Source organism: Piliocolobus tephrosceles, chromosome 9 (genome assembly GCF_002776525.5).
Source record: "Piliocolobus tephrosceles isolate RC106 chromosome 9, ASM277652v3, whole genome shotgun sequence".
Lineage (NCBI taxonomy): Eukaryota > Metazoa > Chordata > Mammalia > Primates > Cercopithecidae > Piliocolobus > Piliocolobus tephrosceles.
This window is the reverse complement of record NC_045442.1, coordinates 990,243-1,004,300: the sequence shown is the minus strand read 5'-3', so window position 1 is coordinate 1,004,300 and position 14,058 is coordinate 990,243. Positions and strand designations below refer to the sequence as shown.

Sequence of the window (14,058 nt, the reverse complement as noted above, 5' to 3'; positions counted from 1 at the left end):
CCCACAGGCACGGCCAGGGTATGGACCTGTGCCCGGGTTCCCGTCCCGCAGGCATGGCGAGGTCATGGACCTGTGTTGTTTCAAGCTGCTAAGTCTGTGGGTATTTGTTATGCGGCTGCAGATAACTAATACACCTTCTCTGTTAGGGTCCCACGTGGCCACCAGAAAACCGAACAGACAATTTCAGCTCCTGTATCAACAAGCTTTACTTGTTTCCCGTTCTCTTAACAACACACAGTGCTATCACGGAGGCGCAAAGTTGCTCCGGCGAGCAGGGGACCGACCCCCCGACCCACCCTGTGCCCACGAACGCAAAACCAGCCAGCGTTTTCCATGTGCTTCCGAAAATCTCAGGCTCAGCTTCCTGCTTCCAGGATACCAGCCCAGGACTTCTCCCAAACTCTCAACAGTGCCTGGAGGATTCGAGAAAGCACAGAAGCCAAACAAACCAGCCTGAAAAAGGCTCCAGAGAAACCTGTTCTCCCACCCACGAAACGCCATGCAACCACCAGAACAGTGAGAGGTGCCGCAGTGGCCTGACCATCCATACACCTACAAACTAAATTCCTGTTCAAAAGTAGGGTGTCAAAGTGTTCGCAAAACAGTACAAATCTCAGGCCACAAAAGACCAGAGAGGAACTTACTAAAACCTCCACGATGGCTGGCTTTTGCAAAGGTGGTTCTAGTTGCTTGTTTTATATCTTTTCACATTTTTCAGAGCCTGCTAAATTTTGTACAATGATTATGAAGAAGTGATATTGGAAAAAGACAAACACTTACTTTTCTTCTCTGATGGAAGGAAAGCGCTGGTGGTTGTAATGACCTAAGTGTCTATAGGCCTTCCTCAGAATGACACTGACGTCGCCTGGCAAATCATTTCGCTCTGCTTTTCTAGAAATAATTCAGAGAGTCATTCACCACAAGATCTTGTCAGATTTATTCAAATTATCCGAAGAGAGACTCTGCGTGTATGAAACTGTGTTTCCCACTGAAGAGGAGACTGAAAATAACCCCTCCTGCTTTCTTTCCTCAAATTCCTGAGATGACTTTTCACCCTTTCTGGTCCTCCTTCCCTCTATGATGCCTGGGTTCCTACAAGGCTGGAATAGAAACACTCAGACAAGACATGCCCAGAGCCCTTGCCAGAGCCAGCATCCGACATAGGAGCCGAACACGGGAAATGTGGGGCACTCTCTCTGCTCAACGGTGATGGGACCTGGATCAGCATTGCTCTCTCACAGGGATGCTGCCCATAGGACACAAAATCTCAGATCGCCTCACCAACCTCAGCACCCAAATCTCCTCACGCCCCTCGGCATCCAAATACACTGTGATCTCCTCACAGCCCTCAGCATTCAAACACACTGTGATGTCCTCACTCCCCTCCGCACTCAAACACACCGTGATCTCCTCACAGCTCTCAGGCCCCAAACACACCGTGATCTCCTCACTCCTCTCAGGCCCCAAACACACCATGATCTCCCCACTCCCCTGGGCACACACACACGGCGATCTCCTCACTCCCCTCAGGCCCCAAATACACCGTGATCTCCTCACAGACCTAAGCATCCAAACACACCGTGATCTCCTCCTACAAGCTCTTTCTGCACTTGGCTTAAAGCCGCCCTCTCCCTTCCATGGCCTCACTGGCCTCTCCTCCGTGCTGGGAGGGAGGCAGGGCCATGGATTGGGGGTGGCCTTCGGATCCCCACACCCTGAGGCGTCCCAGGCTCCCACTCTCCAGCTCCACTCCCTGCAACTCCAGACTCACAGGCCTCTGGACACAGGACCTCCCCCCATGGAGAGGACAGAGCTCTCCCAAGCCCAGCACTTGTGAAGCTCATTATTTGCTCTCCCTCCCAAAATGACTTACGCTTTTAGCATATTAATATAGAAAGTGACTGACAGGCTAATGGAATTTTTCTTTTCTTCCTTTAACTGAAGTTCGTCCATTAATTCATGACGAACCTGTCATAAAATGGAAGAGATTATTAATCTGGATTCAAACAATTAGGTAGAGGTTCAGATTTTGTGTCTAGATTTAATTTTCTCATTAATTAAAGTTTGTGTCTAGTGTTTCAGATACAACTTAAGCTGATTCCCCATATGTCAAAATGAATCTCTGATGAATGCTTTGGGTACATATTCTAGTAGTAATTACTTGTATCTTTGTGAATTTTCTATTAACTTCAAAAAAATTCAAAGCTATTACAAAGGAAAAATTCAAAGAGCGACGATAAGGGCAAAAGACCCTGTTTTGCTTTCAGAATGTCACAGTTCTATACATTGGATGAACTGCTATCTCTTTTCAATATGTTTATATATTTTTGTTCATGTATCTATGCATATATATTTTTATATCTCTCAGCAAACTTATGTAATTTCTATGCAGTTTTCTCAACAATGACTTTTAAGAAAAGTACTTCTTATGTCTCTATTTCTAATACGCTGATTTACCATAACGGAGAACATCTGCCGGTATTTCTGCGGTACGTGAGACTTGATGAACGGAGCTGCAGTGGAGCAGAACCTGGCAGCCTCCTCCTTTCTTCCAGCTTGCAGATAACACTCCAGAAGTTCCCTAGATAACAGAAACACGCCACTGGTCAACCTGGCTGAAACTGTTTTCTCCTCTCTGATAACCAGGCTATTAAACCATTATATATTTTGTGTTTCACAAACTTTAAAAGCTACCCCGCGGTCAGCTTCTTCAGCCAGAACCAGGCCGTGTGGCTCACCGGCAAGGGCCAGCAGGCGCCAGACAGCTCATTACCGCTAGCGTCGGGGCATTTTGAAATGAAAGACCTGTACTGATATTCTTCAAAGGTTCCCCAAAAGGCCATACAGCAGGTAACCCATACTGCAGGCTCTGGGTTCGGGGTCCAGGAGGGCCACTCTGGAGCTGGCACAGCTGGGATCCTCACTGGGGACATCTACCCGTCCCCGGCCTGCACAGAGAGCTCCACAGACACTCGGGCCCATTTCCTTTCCGCCACCCGGCACAGTGACCGAGGCATTGGTGACAGTCTGCAGTGACCCCTCAGGGCTAAGGCCAGGCAAGGCCGGCCTGCCCCGTACTGCCCCAGCTTCCTCGCAGGGCCGCCTGGGCTCTGGATGTGCTGACTCTGCTTAGTTTTCTGCTGTTAAAACACCTACTGCATTAATATTTTAAGAGCTAAGATTTTAAAATCGGGAGCCAGGCTGGGTGGCGCAGGGTCACATCTGCTTTGTCGTGAGTCTAAACACAGTATCTTGTTCTGTTGTCATAACCTCATAACCAGGGCACGGCAAACGTTATCTACAGATTTTGGAAACAACCTTCAGACAAGACACACAGAAACGTGTGACTGTGGAGAAAGGCACATGGAGCGTGCCCCAGTGATGTGGAACTCCCACCCGCCCTGCCGGGAGAAGGGGTCGTGGCCTCAGAGTCGCACATGGAGTGTGCCCCAATGATGTGGAACTCCCATCTGCCCCGCCGGGAGAAGGGGTGGTGGCCTCACAGTCAGAGGGCTGCCCACTGCCCACTGGGAGGTCACGGAGGGCACAGCGAGCTCAACTCACAGCATCAGCTCGGCGTGCCACTCCTTGTCTTCCTCCTCGGTCTGACTCAGCACGTTTACAATTTGGGAAAGGCTGGGGATCAGATGGTGGCGATATCCAGGCTCGAGGAATGGCCTCACCATCTGCCAGTAGAGGACTGATGCATTGTACACCAAAAAGTAATACCTACGGCACAAGCAGAGGACGTGGAGAACATGGTCAAAGCCTGGCCAGCGCAAGCTGCAAAACCAAGGGGCCACTGTGTCTCCGGAGCCCCTCCCAGGAGGGGCCTCAGGTCCTCTCCCAGCAGACGGCAGCAGCCCCATCTGAGACGCTTTGGCCCGGCCTGCAGGAGCACCAGGATGCAGAGGCTTCCCTGGGACAGCCTTGGGCGGCTCTGCGTCCAACATGCCATGGCTCTAGTGCAGGCCCAGCTGTGATGACCTGGCCACGGGCTCCCAAGTCCAGACCAGGGCCTCCTTCATCAATCATTCCACAAACTCATCAGCCCCCCTCCCATGAAAACACACCACTGACCAAGGCCTCCCCCGGCTCTCAACGGATAGACAAGAATGGGCAAGGACAGAGGGAATCAAGGAAGGCTTCCTGGAGGAGGTTACATGCCTGCCGTGACCTGAAAGATGTCAGGAGGCAGCCAAGACAGTAGTAGAGGAAAAGAAGGTCAGGCAGATGGAAGAGAAGGGAGGAACCTTTGCGAAACAAAGTTCCTGACTGCCAGCACAGAGTGTGAAGTGGAGGAGGGTGGACTGGAAGACTAAACAGAGACCCCTCTCAGGGGTCTGGGCCTCTCCCTGGGCAGCAGGGAGCCATTGCAGGGACTGAAGTAAGGGAATCCGGGCCCATCTGCCTTTCTCACTCTAGGACCACTCCACAGCAGGGCAGGCCAGCTCTGCCCTGTAGGGCCTCCGTGCCTGGTGGTCCTGGGCTGGCCACCAGGTGGACCAGCACTGCTCAATGCCCAAGCGGGAGGAGGACGCCAGGGTGGCTGTGGCAAGCCCACTCCTCTGAGTTTACTCAGAGCCACCATGTGACCCTGGGACAGGACTCATCTTGTTTCCAGGTTTTCAGGAGAGGAGCGGAGGTGCGGGGTGTCCTGACCAGACGGTCACGCCTGCCTGAGTCAGAGGGGTCGCCATGGGACTCCAGCGGCCTGCTTCTTCTCCGTGGATGCCGCACCTCGAAAGGAACCCATCTCCTCCCTGTAAGTGGCTCTCCGCAGATCCCCACTGTGGCCTCCACGTGCCCGTGGTCGGGCTCAGTCTCCTGTCCCACTGCCACTGCCCTGGACAAGCCAGTGCTGCCCTCTCTCTCCACACAACCTGGCCCTTTCCCAAAGATGATCCTGACCTCTGGCAAGGCTCTGTCACCACATGGTCCGTCCACGGTGCCCCCAAGGGTCCTGGAGCAGAGCAGCCTCCTTCCCGTGGTACCCACCACTCCCGTGTCACACCTCCCTCGGAAACACCCCTTGTCTTCAGAATCTGTGGCTTGAGATGGGGCCTCCCCGTCCCCATCCCCATGCAGGGAGGATCTCTTGGGCTGGGCCCTACATCCCCAGCACTTGCAACAGAGTGTGACCAGAGAGGGCCACCAGCAGACAAGCAGGCGGATGTGGGTAGAACGGACCAGGGAACCCAGAGCTTCTATTTAAATCTCCAAACATTGTATCCTATTCAAGTATATGATATATATTCAAACAAATATGCTTGAAACTTCCAAACTTGCACAAAACTGATTTGCATAGGATATGAGTTTCGTGCAAGCTTAACAGTTTCAAGCATGATATTTGTTTTTGTGCAGAAAGCACTGATTTTGTAGAAAGTTATGCTGGAGTCGCCTCCACAGGGACAGCAGCCTTGGCCAAGTCGTCCGCTAGGGGGCAGCAAAGGCACGCCAGGCCGAAGAAGGAACCTTGGGGAAGGAGCCGGGCGCCCTGGGGGTACACCAAGGGAGGCCCTGGAGAAAACAGATTCTCCTTCTTTTTTTTTTTTGTTTTTTTTTTTTTTTTTTCTTGAGACGGAGTCTCGCTCTGTCATCCAGGCTGGAGTGCAGTGGCGTGATCTGGGCTCAATGCAACCTCTGCCTCCCGAGTTCAAGTGATTCTCCCGCCTCAGCCTCCCCAGTAGCTGGGATTACAGGCGTGAACCACCACGTCCCGCAGAAAACAGACTCTTCCCAGCCATCTAAAATCACAAAAACCGCCGAGTGCAGAAGAGGCTGTGACTCGGAATTCCGCATGAATGGCTTAGTCCACACACTAACAAGATGAGGCAGTGATCACACGTGCGTGAAAATCACAAACCACACACGAGGGGAAAACCCACAGTTCAAATAAATACACCCACTTGGTAAGTTCTGGCTCTGAAGTCTTTCACCCGGTCAATGAGAAAAGACCACTTCCGTTTCGCCTACCTTGGTTCTCCTTTGGCAAAGTTTATGGCCTTCATGTACTGAGTCACACAATTTTCAAATTCCTCCTAAGGCAACATAAAGAAGCACAATTAGACTGAAACACTGACCCCTGCTCATTGTCCTGTCTGCAGACCCCCCGTGTATCCACAGGTGACAGGGTGGCAGACAGCCTGAGTGTCGTGGCGATGTCGTGGACCTGCACCCGGGTTCCCGTCCCACAGACACAGCAAGGCATCAGAAACCGCAGTGCCTGTGCTCCAGCACGCCCACCCCACCCCAGCTCCCCTCTGCCCACTCGGGGCAGATGCCACAGAGACCACGCTGCTACGAGGCAAAGATCCAGGGCTCCTGTGTGTCAGATACCACTACTTGAGCAAAAAGCATGAACGGGAAATGGTGCAAGCTTCGTGTCACTCTGGAAATTAATTCCTTCACTCTACTACCCTAAGAACGATTTAAAGCCTGGTCTAGGCTGGCACTGTTCTGGAGAAGGGGCACAGGACACCTCTCACCAGGTTTTCTGCCGACTTCGGGGCACACATCTGGGCCCTGCACAGGTGCGCTCGGCCCAGAAACTGAGTGATGGGCGCCTTCACCTTGAAGTACATTTGGATGCAGTCCTCGCTCACCTCTGGCTGCCCCATCTGCAAAAGAACACCACCACGGAAGACCACAGACCTGGAGGCGGTGGCCTCCCTGCCTAGAAACACATGGGGCCGCTTTCAGAACAGGCCCCAAGCACAGGTGCAGCCTGTTTGCAGCCCCCACCCTCCATCCTGGCCCCTTGACTGCCTGGCCAGGAGCTGCCTCTCCCCAGCCCCACTCTGCATCCACTAGACACCCAGAGGCCCTCCCTCTCCCTGTCAAAGCTGCCCTGACCGAGGATCCCGGGAACTAGTTACCTTGAGGGCCTGCTCTGCACACAGAACAAACAGGTCTGGGCTGAAGCTCTCTGAGGGGTCAAACTCCGATTTCCCTAGGTTGGCCGATTTGATCAACTCGTAGGCCTTCTTCAAGGATGCAGCATCTGTCCCAAACAGGTGGTCGAGGAAGGTTTGGTCACTGGGCTGGGAGAAGTGAGCCGGAGAACGCGATCCCCAAGGCCCCAGGCAGCCGCCTCAGGCCCCGGCCACAGCACCAGTCGCCGCCAGGGAGCAGCGCTGTGGGCACCTTCCTGTATGTTTGCCTGGTCAGACAATCGGGAGGTGGGAGGCTCCGGCTGTGGCCCTCGAGGGGTCACCCATCTGGCGGGCTGGGATGAGAGGGTCCGGGGCCTCCCCGGGGCGGGGGTCGTGGCGGGTTTGGGGCCTCCCCGGGGCGGGGGTCGCGGCGGGTCTGGGGTCACCTTGCTGGCTCTCGGCGCGGGCCAGCTCCTGCGTGATGACCAGGTCCATGACGCCGGCGCCCGGCTCGTCCGCCCTTTCTGGGGTCCGCGGTGCGTCCCGCCGCCTAGGGTCGGTTGGGTTCTCCCGCCGCGAGGACCCGCCACGGTTGCCTGGAGACCGAAAGGGACGCGGACGCGCGGGCTACGGGGCGGCGGCGGGGCCACACTTCGGGGAAGGCGAACCACGCCGCGCGCGCGCCCGCCCGCTCCACCGCCAGCTCCGCGGAGCGAGGACACCCGGGCAGCGACCCCCGGCGAGTGGCGGGAAGAAGAAAGGGAGGGAAGGCGCCGGGGAGGGCGGCGTTGGGGGGCGCCAGGGGGTCCGCGCCGGCCTCGTCTCCCCGCTCAGGGCTCCTGTGTGCCCGGGTTGTGGTCCTGACACCGGGCTCACCCTCCGCCTTCCCCGGGAACTTCTGACTGCGTCCTTCGCGCCTGCGCGCCTCCGCTCGTTCGTTCTCTTTCTTCCCCCTTCCCCCTCCCCTTCCCCCCCCCTTCCCCCTCCCTTCCCCCTCCCCTCCCCCCCCCCCCCCTCCCCCTCCCCTCCCCTCCCCTCTCTTTTCTCCCTCCCTCCCTCCCTCATTCCGTCATTACTTTAACAGGCGGTGATTTGCGCCTGCCGCGGTCCTGGAAGTGCAGCGGGCACAGAAAGTCGCGCAGAGAACATGCGGGCTGCGGGCGTGGAGGGGTCGCCCTGGGGGCGAGCTGAGGCCTGGCAGCGGAGCGGGGCGGGACGAGCAGACGCAGAGCCCGGCCCCCAGGGAGCGGGGAGCGGCGCGGCCACCGGCCCGGCGGGGCTCCCCACCTCCCTCCCAGCCGGGGACCGAATTGGAGACTGGACGGGGCGCGCAGCCCGAGTGCAGGGAAGCCCGAGCCGCTGAGGGACTTGGGTCGGCCTGGGGCAGGGAGGGCCCAGGACCCACCCTGGGGTGGGCGCGCTCCAGGAGCTCTAGGGGAGGCCCACCTGGCAGAGGACCCCGGGGAGAGGCCCACCTGGGAGAGTGGAATTCCACCCGGGAGAGGGCCACCATACCTACATGGGATCAAATAAGCTGCCTTGACATAGTTTTGAAACCTGAACATCATGTTTCTCAGGCTCCTGGAACCCCACCCCGTCTTGAAGTTGGCATCCTCAGATCCCTGCTAAACGACCATATTCCTTCCCAAAGATAGTTCTCAAATGGGCCTTTGTTGGTAAAGACACTCCACACATGGGTAACAGCCTCGATAAAATATTTATCCCCGCAGAGAAAGTATCTCCAAACATAATGTAGTAAGAGATTTCCCAAATCCAAGGGCATTACATATTAAAACTCAGTTTTCTAGTTACACATTAGCCTTAAATATCAAGAGTGTAGCACAAAATTATCGCAGAATGCAGGAAAAGGAGATGAGAAAGGCCGCAGATGGGCAGCTAGGTGGATCAAGGCACAGGGCAGGGTACGAAAGGGTCCCCAGCACAGGAGCTTCTGTCCCCGTGGAGTGAGGGGCACCACCCTCCTGGCACGTGGATGTGTGCAGCAATCTGGCACTGCTACGTACCCGTAGTCCAGGCATTCTTATGGAGACTCCATCAGATCATGGTGGATGATGCCTGGAGGAGGGTGGGTGCAGGGTTGAGAGTTGCAGGTGCTAATCCTGGCTGGTCTCTCTGGTGACCGGCCCCCCTCCAGGAGCCACCAAGCCTCACCTCATTTGAACAAAAGAATCTGCTGCCATCACCCAGGAAATTCCGAGGGTTTTTGGAGCCCTGTGCTGGGTCTCGGGAGCAGAGACCGAATCTATTCATTTCACGTATTGTTGCCACATCTTGCCAGGTAGAGACAGTGTCTGTGTCTGGGTTCCCAGGCTGGACCCCAGATGCCTGCTGTATATGCGCCCACTGGCGTTGCCATCACGGGGCACTCTCTCAGGCGGCTTAAACAGCAGGAAAGGAGGCGAGAAGGCCGAGATGAAGGTGCCGCTGGAGCTGGTTCCTCGGAAGGCACCCCGCATGGCCGTATGTGGTCGTCGTCTGTTTCTCGGTGTCCAAATGTGCCCATCTTGTATGGACACCAGCCATGGGGTGTAGGGCCCACCCTGGGACCTCCTGTTAAACAGATCACCTCCGTGAAGACCCTGTCTCTAAATAAAGTCACATCCTGAGGTTGTGAGACTAGGACTCTAGCATGAGAGTTTCAGGGGGACACAGTTCAACGCACGACACTTGCTTAACCAGAAGGTGGTGAGAATTCTGAACATTTGTAATTTCACCAGTGAAAGCCAGGAAGATGGTTGAATTGTTGTTTAAAACATCTCGGAATATATACATGAGCAGAATGAGCAGAACAGAAATTAAAGACAGAGCAGTAATCAAATCCCACTGGTGTGTATGCACTTAAAAGAGAACTTAGTTGAAATCGGCCTGGAATCCCAGCTCCTGGGGACAGGCAAGCAGAAGCCGGGGGCAGGAGGGACGTGATGATGTGCGAGGTCCCGGCTCTCCCCGCCTCTGCCCAGAGGAGCAAGGTCCACCCTCCCCTAGGGGAGCTAGAGAAGGGGGTGGGTGGAGTTAGGGAGGCATGGAGGGTCCCTGGTAGCCGGGTGCTGGCAAGCAGCCTCTCTAGGGAAGTGCGCAAATGAAGCCCCTGGTTGGGGGTATTTGCACATCCTCCCACCACCGCTGTTTAAACTGCCCAAGGGGCAGCACCGGCTCACAAACCTACACATCTCACAATGGCCAGGTGGAGCCCAGCCTTGGCTTGGTGACCCCTCCGGAAAGGTGGGGTCCTGGGGACCCCAAAGTCAGCTGGAAGCCGACCTGCACCGCTGTCCCAGGGGCCTGTGCTGTCCTCACTCTGCCTGGCTGGCGTCTGGCCCAGCAGTGCTTTGCGGCATCGGTTTCACTTTGGGGCCAGTCAGTGCTGGCACGGCTACTTTGCCCACGGCTTGAGAATCCGAATGTGGAGTCTGGGAAAGGGGGCTGGGCTGGGATCCCCATGTGTGAGGGCCGACAGCCTGGGCCTGCGGGATAATGTTGCCCAGGGAACCAGGAAGAGCTGATCCCCAATACACCTCTGTGTGTTGGGCCACGCAGTGGTGAAGGCCACGGGGTGGCCATCCAGCTACGGTTGGTGGAACCCCAGAGCCCACTAGGGGAGGGAGTGGTGGGTGCATGTGTGTGACTGTGAGAGTGTCAGCAGGAGGGGGAGTGGGTGTGAATGTGTGGCTGGGCTCGGGTGTGTGCCATGTGTACACAAGAGTGCATGTGCATAGTGTGTGACATGTAAGCATGATCGTGTGTGTGACCCTGTGTGTGTGAGTGTGCATGTGTGTGCACGTGTGGCCTTCCCCTGTGGAGGCACAGGGGAACAGATCTCTAATCCACAGACATCAACGACGACCTGTGCAGGGCCAGGCTCTGGAGATCCGCAGAGAACAAAAGGGGCAGAAAGCACAGCCCCTGGGGGACAAAGACCACACTGTGGGGTCCAGCAGCTGGGGGGGCGGGGCCTGATGTTTTCAGGGAAAGCAGCTTCACCCCCCAGGAAAGCAGGAGGATCAGAAGAGGGTCTCCTCACCCCCACAGGCACCTTTCCCGATGGGACAGCCCCGAACGTGGAGCATATCAGCCACCTGGCAGCCAAGTTCCCGCAGTTTCCAGGATGATGCCAGAGGGTGGTGTGCACATGCCCTGAAAAGACGGAGAGAACATCCGCCGTCATCCCCAACAGCCCAGCACTCAGCACCCCAGGCTGTCATCCCCAACAGCCCTGCACCCAGCACTCAGGATCCCAGGATCCCAGCACCCCAGCATCTCAGCATCCCAGCATCCCACCACCCCTGGCACCCCCGGCACCCCCAGCATCCCAAGATCCCAGAAACCCAGCATTGCTGCATCCCAGCACCTAACCTGGGCTTCCACATTTTTATTTGATGAATCTGCAGCTCTTAATTAATGCTTCTACCTGCCTTCCCTCTGCCTTCCCTCTGCCTTCTGCAGACACTGTGCACAGGTGATATGTACGTGTATATTCTTTTTTGGTTCACAGAAATGGCAGTTGCATCATACCCTGTTTAGCATCATGGTTTCCAGCTAACTATCCATCCATTCACTCGAAGATATTTTTGAGTCTTCCTGTGTCATTAGAGCAGAGCCTCGTTCTGAACTCCGGGTCCAGCAGGCCCCACTGCGGAGGCTGCTGCAGCTCACTGTGTGCTTGAACAGAGGCAGCACTCTCTTCTCTGAGGCCTCTCTCTTCAACGTTTTGTAAGACTGTATTTGCATGTTTATTTTGATGTAAATGCTGAAACATCTGGTCTAGTTTAAAAAATAAACACAAAACACAGCCAAAAGCACACTGTTGGCATTTTCTCTGGTACAGGTTGATTTAAAGAGAACTGGCGTAAGACCGTGTGTCTTCTGATCCAGCCGCTGTGGACTTTCTCACTCGCTTGCCTTCTCTGTGCGTCTGTTTGCTAATACTAAGAATATGTGCCTCAATATTGATAAGAAAAATGATTCTGTGATTCTTTTCAAACAAAGAATATGGAAGCTTGATCTTTCCTTCCATGCTCCTGGACTGGTTCATAGCATTGTAATGACATGTTCCTTAAGGTTTGCGAGAACTTGTAAGGTGGACTTTTCTTTCTCATTTGGAACGTGTGTGTGTGTGTGTATGTGTGTGTGGGTATGTTTATTTGTGTATGCACATGCTACATATATGTGTAAAGCACGTGTGTGTATATGAATGTGTGAGCAGGTATATATGTATGTTGTCTTCATGTGGATGTTTATGGGTGCATGTGTAAATGTGTGTAAGTACATGTATGCATGCATGTTGTGTGGTCATGTGTGTATGTGTGTGCATGTGTCATGTGTGTACACATGGATATGTGTAAGCATATGTGTGCATGAGTGTTCATGTGGATGTATATGTGTAGATGGAGACACGTGTATATGTGTGAGCATGTGTACCCGTATGTAAGCACGTTCATGTGTGCATTTGTGTGGATATGGATGTATATGTGTATACGTGCACTGTGTGTATATCTATGTGCATGTGTGTAGGTGCATGTGTGCATGTGTGTGTATATGTATATGTGTACAAGTGTGTGTGTGCATGTAACCACACATATGTACATGTGTATTTGGGTGTGCATGTGTACATATGTGTAAGCACATGCATGTGTATATGTGCAGGTGTGTGAAGGGATCCAGCTCACACTTTGTGGTGTAAGGATCATTTTGAGCCGATGGCGTTTGGGGATCCACAGTGCAGGAGGAGACTTTCTCCACAGCAGCCTTATCTGCCTAAAAGCAGAGCCTTCCAGAAGGACTCAGCCGTCACAGCCCCTTGAAAGGAGGCTTCTGGTACCAAGAGACAGAGAAACTCCAGTCGCTGGAGATGAGAAGTCAGCACTGGGATGAGAAATGGCACACACAGACCTTTCCCTGCGTTAGCTTCCTGTGTCTCTCTCACCCATTTCCCACCACATGCTGGCCCTCAGGGTCCTACTGCCTTCCTCTTGATAAGATGGTTTCTCAGCCCCAAATTCTAGCTGCTTCTTTGAGTCACCTTCTTCCTGAGTGTACATGTGAATCAACTTTGTCTTTTGCTAATCCGTCTTTTGTTTTATAATATTTGCAGGCCCCCAATAGAGAACCTGAGAAGACAGAGGACAAGTTTTCCTCCAACATGAGCGTGTGTGGGTGACTGGCGTGGCTCCTTCCTCCGACGTGAGCGTGGGTGGGTGACTGGCGTGGCTGTCTTAACAGCAGCGTCTACTTCTCCTGTGGTAATTGGCTCCTCCAAAATCAGTTTGCTAATATTTTCCTTACAAAGCATTCATTTCATCCAGATTTCAATATGCATAGTGTTGAACAAAGTAGTCTTATCATAGTTGTTTTTCATTCACTCTGCATCTGGGCTATTTTCTGATGCTTACTTCTGATTTTATGTATTTTTTTTGTTAGGTTTGTTGATGGTTTCTGTATTTTATTGTTTTCCTTTTTTAAAAGAACCAGCTTTGGTGCCTCTTAACTGATCCTATCATTTCCTGCTTTTCAAACCATTAATTTCTTCTTTACTCCTTAGAAAGTTATTGATGAAAATAATCAAACTCTGTAAAATATTTAAAGAGATTTATTCTGATCCAAATATGAGTGGCCAATGGCCCCGTGACAGAGCCTTCAGGAGTTCCTGAGAACACGTGGTGGTCGGGCCACGCTTGGTTGCTTGGTTTTATATCTTTAAGGGAGACGTGAGACATCAGTCAACACATGTAAGACGTACATTGTCTGCTTCTGGAAAGCGGGGACAACTGGAAGTAGGGGGCTTCCAGGTCATAGGTAGATTCAATGATTGGCAATTGGTTGAGTCAAGTTATTGTCTAAAGACTTAGAAAGAGGCCGGGCGCGGTGGCTCAAGCCTGTAATCCCAGCACTTTCGGAGGCCGAGACGGGCGGATCACGAGGTCAGGAGATCGAGACCATCCTGGCTAACATGGTGAAACCCCGTCTCTACTAAAAAATACAAAAAACTAGCCGGGCGACGTGCCGGGCGCCTGTAGTCCCAGCTACTTGGGAGGCTGAGGCAGGAGAATGGCGTAAACCCAAGAGGCGGAGCTTGCAGTGAGCTGAGATCCGGCCACTGCACTCCAGCCTGGGCGGCAGAGCGAGACTCCGTCTCAAAAAAAAAAAAAAAAAAAAGACTTAGAAA

At 53.7% G+C, this 14,058-nt stretch overlaps 1 protein-coding gene across 1 annotated transcript in view; it reads right to left on the bottom strand.

The window, feature by feature from the left end:
- CFAP46 (cilia and flagella associated protein 46) overlaps nucleotides 1-7,420 on the bottom strand; it is a 10,177-nt gene extending 2,757 nt beyond the window's left edge. Inside the window, 8 exon segments of the mRNA XM_026448244.1 lie at nucleotides 781-891; nucleotides 1,874-1,968; nucleotides 2,458-2,581; nucleotides 3,565-3,729; nucleotides 5,977-6,041; nucleotides 6,489-6,620; nucleotides 6,879-7,003; nucleotides 7,322-7,420. Coding sequence (XP_026304029.1) covers nucleotides 781-891; nucleotides 1,874-1,968; nucleotides 2,458-2,581; nucleotides 3,565-3,729; nucleotides 5,977-6,041; nucleotides 6,489-6,620; nucleotides 6,879-7,003; nucleotides 7,322-7,370 — 866 coding nt within the window. The 5' untranslated portion in view covers nucleotides 7,371-7,420.
- Nucleotides 7,421-14,058: the final 6,638 nt, after the last annotated feature.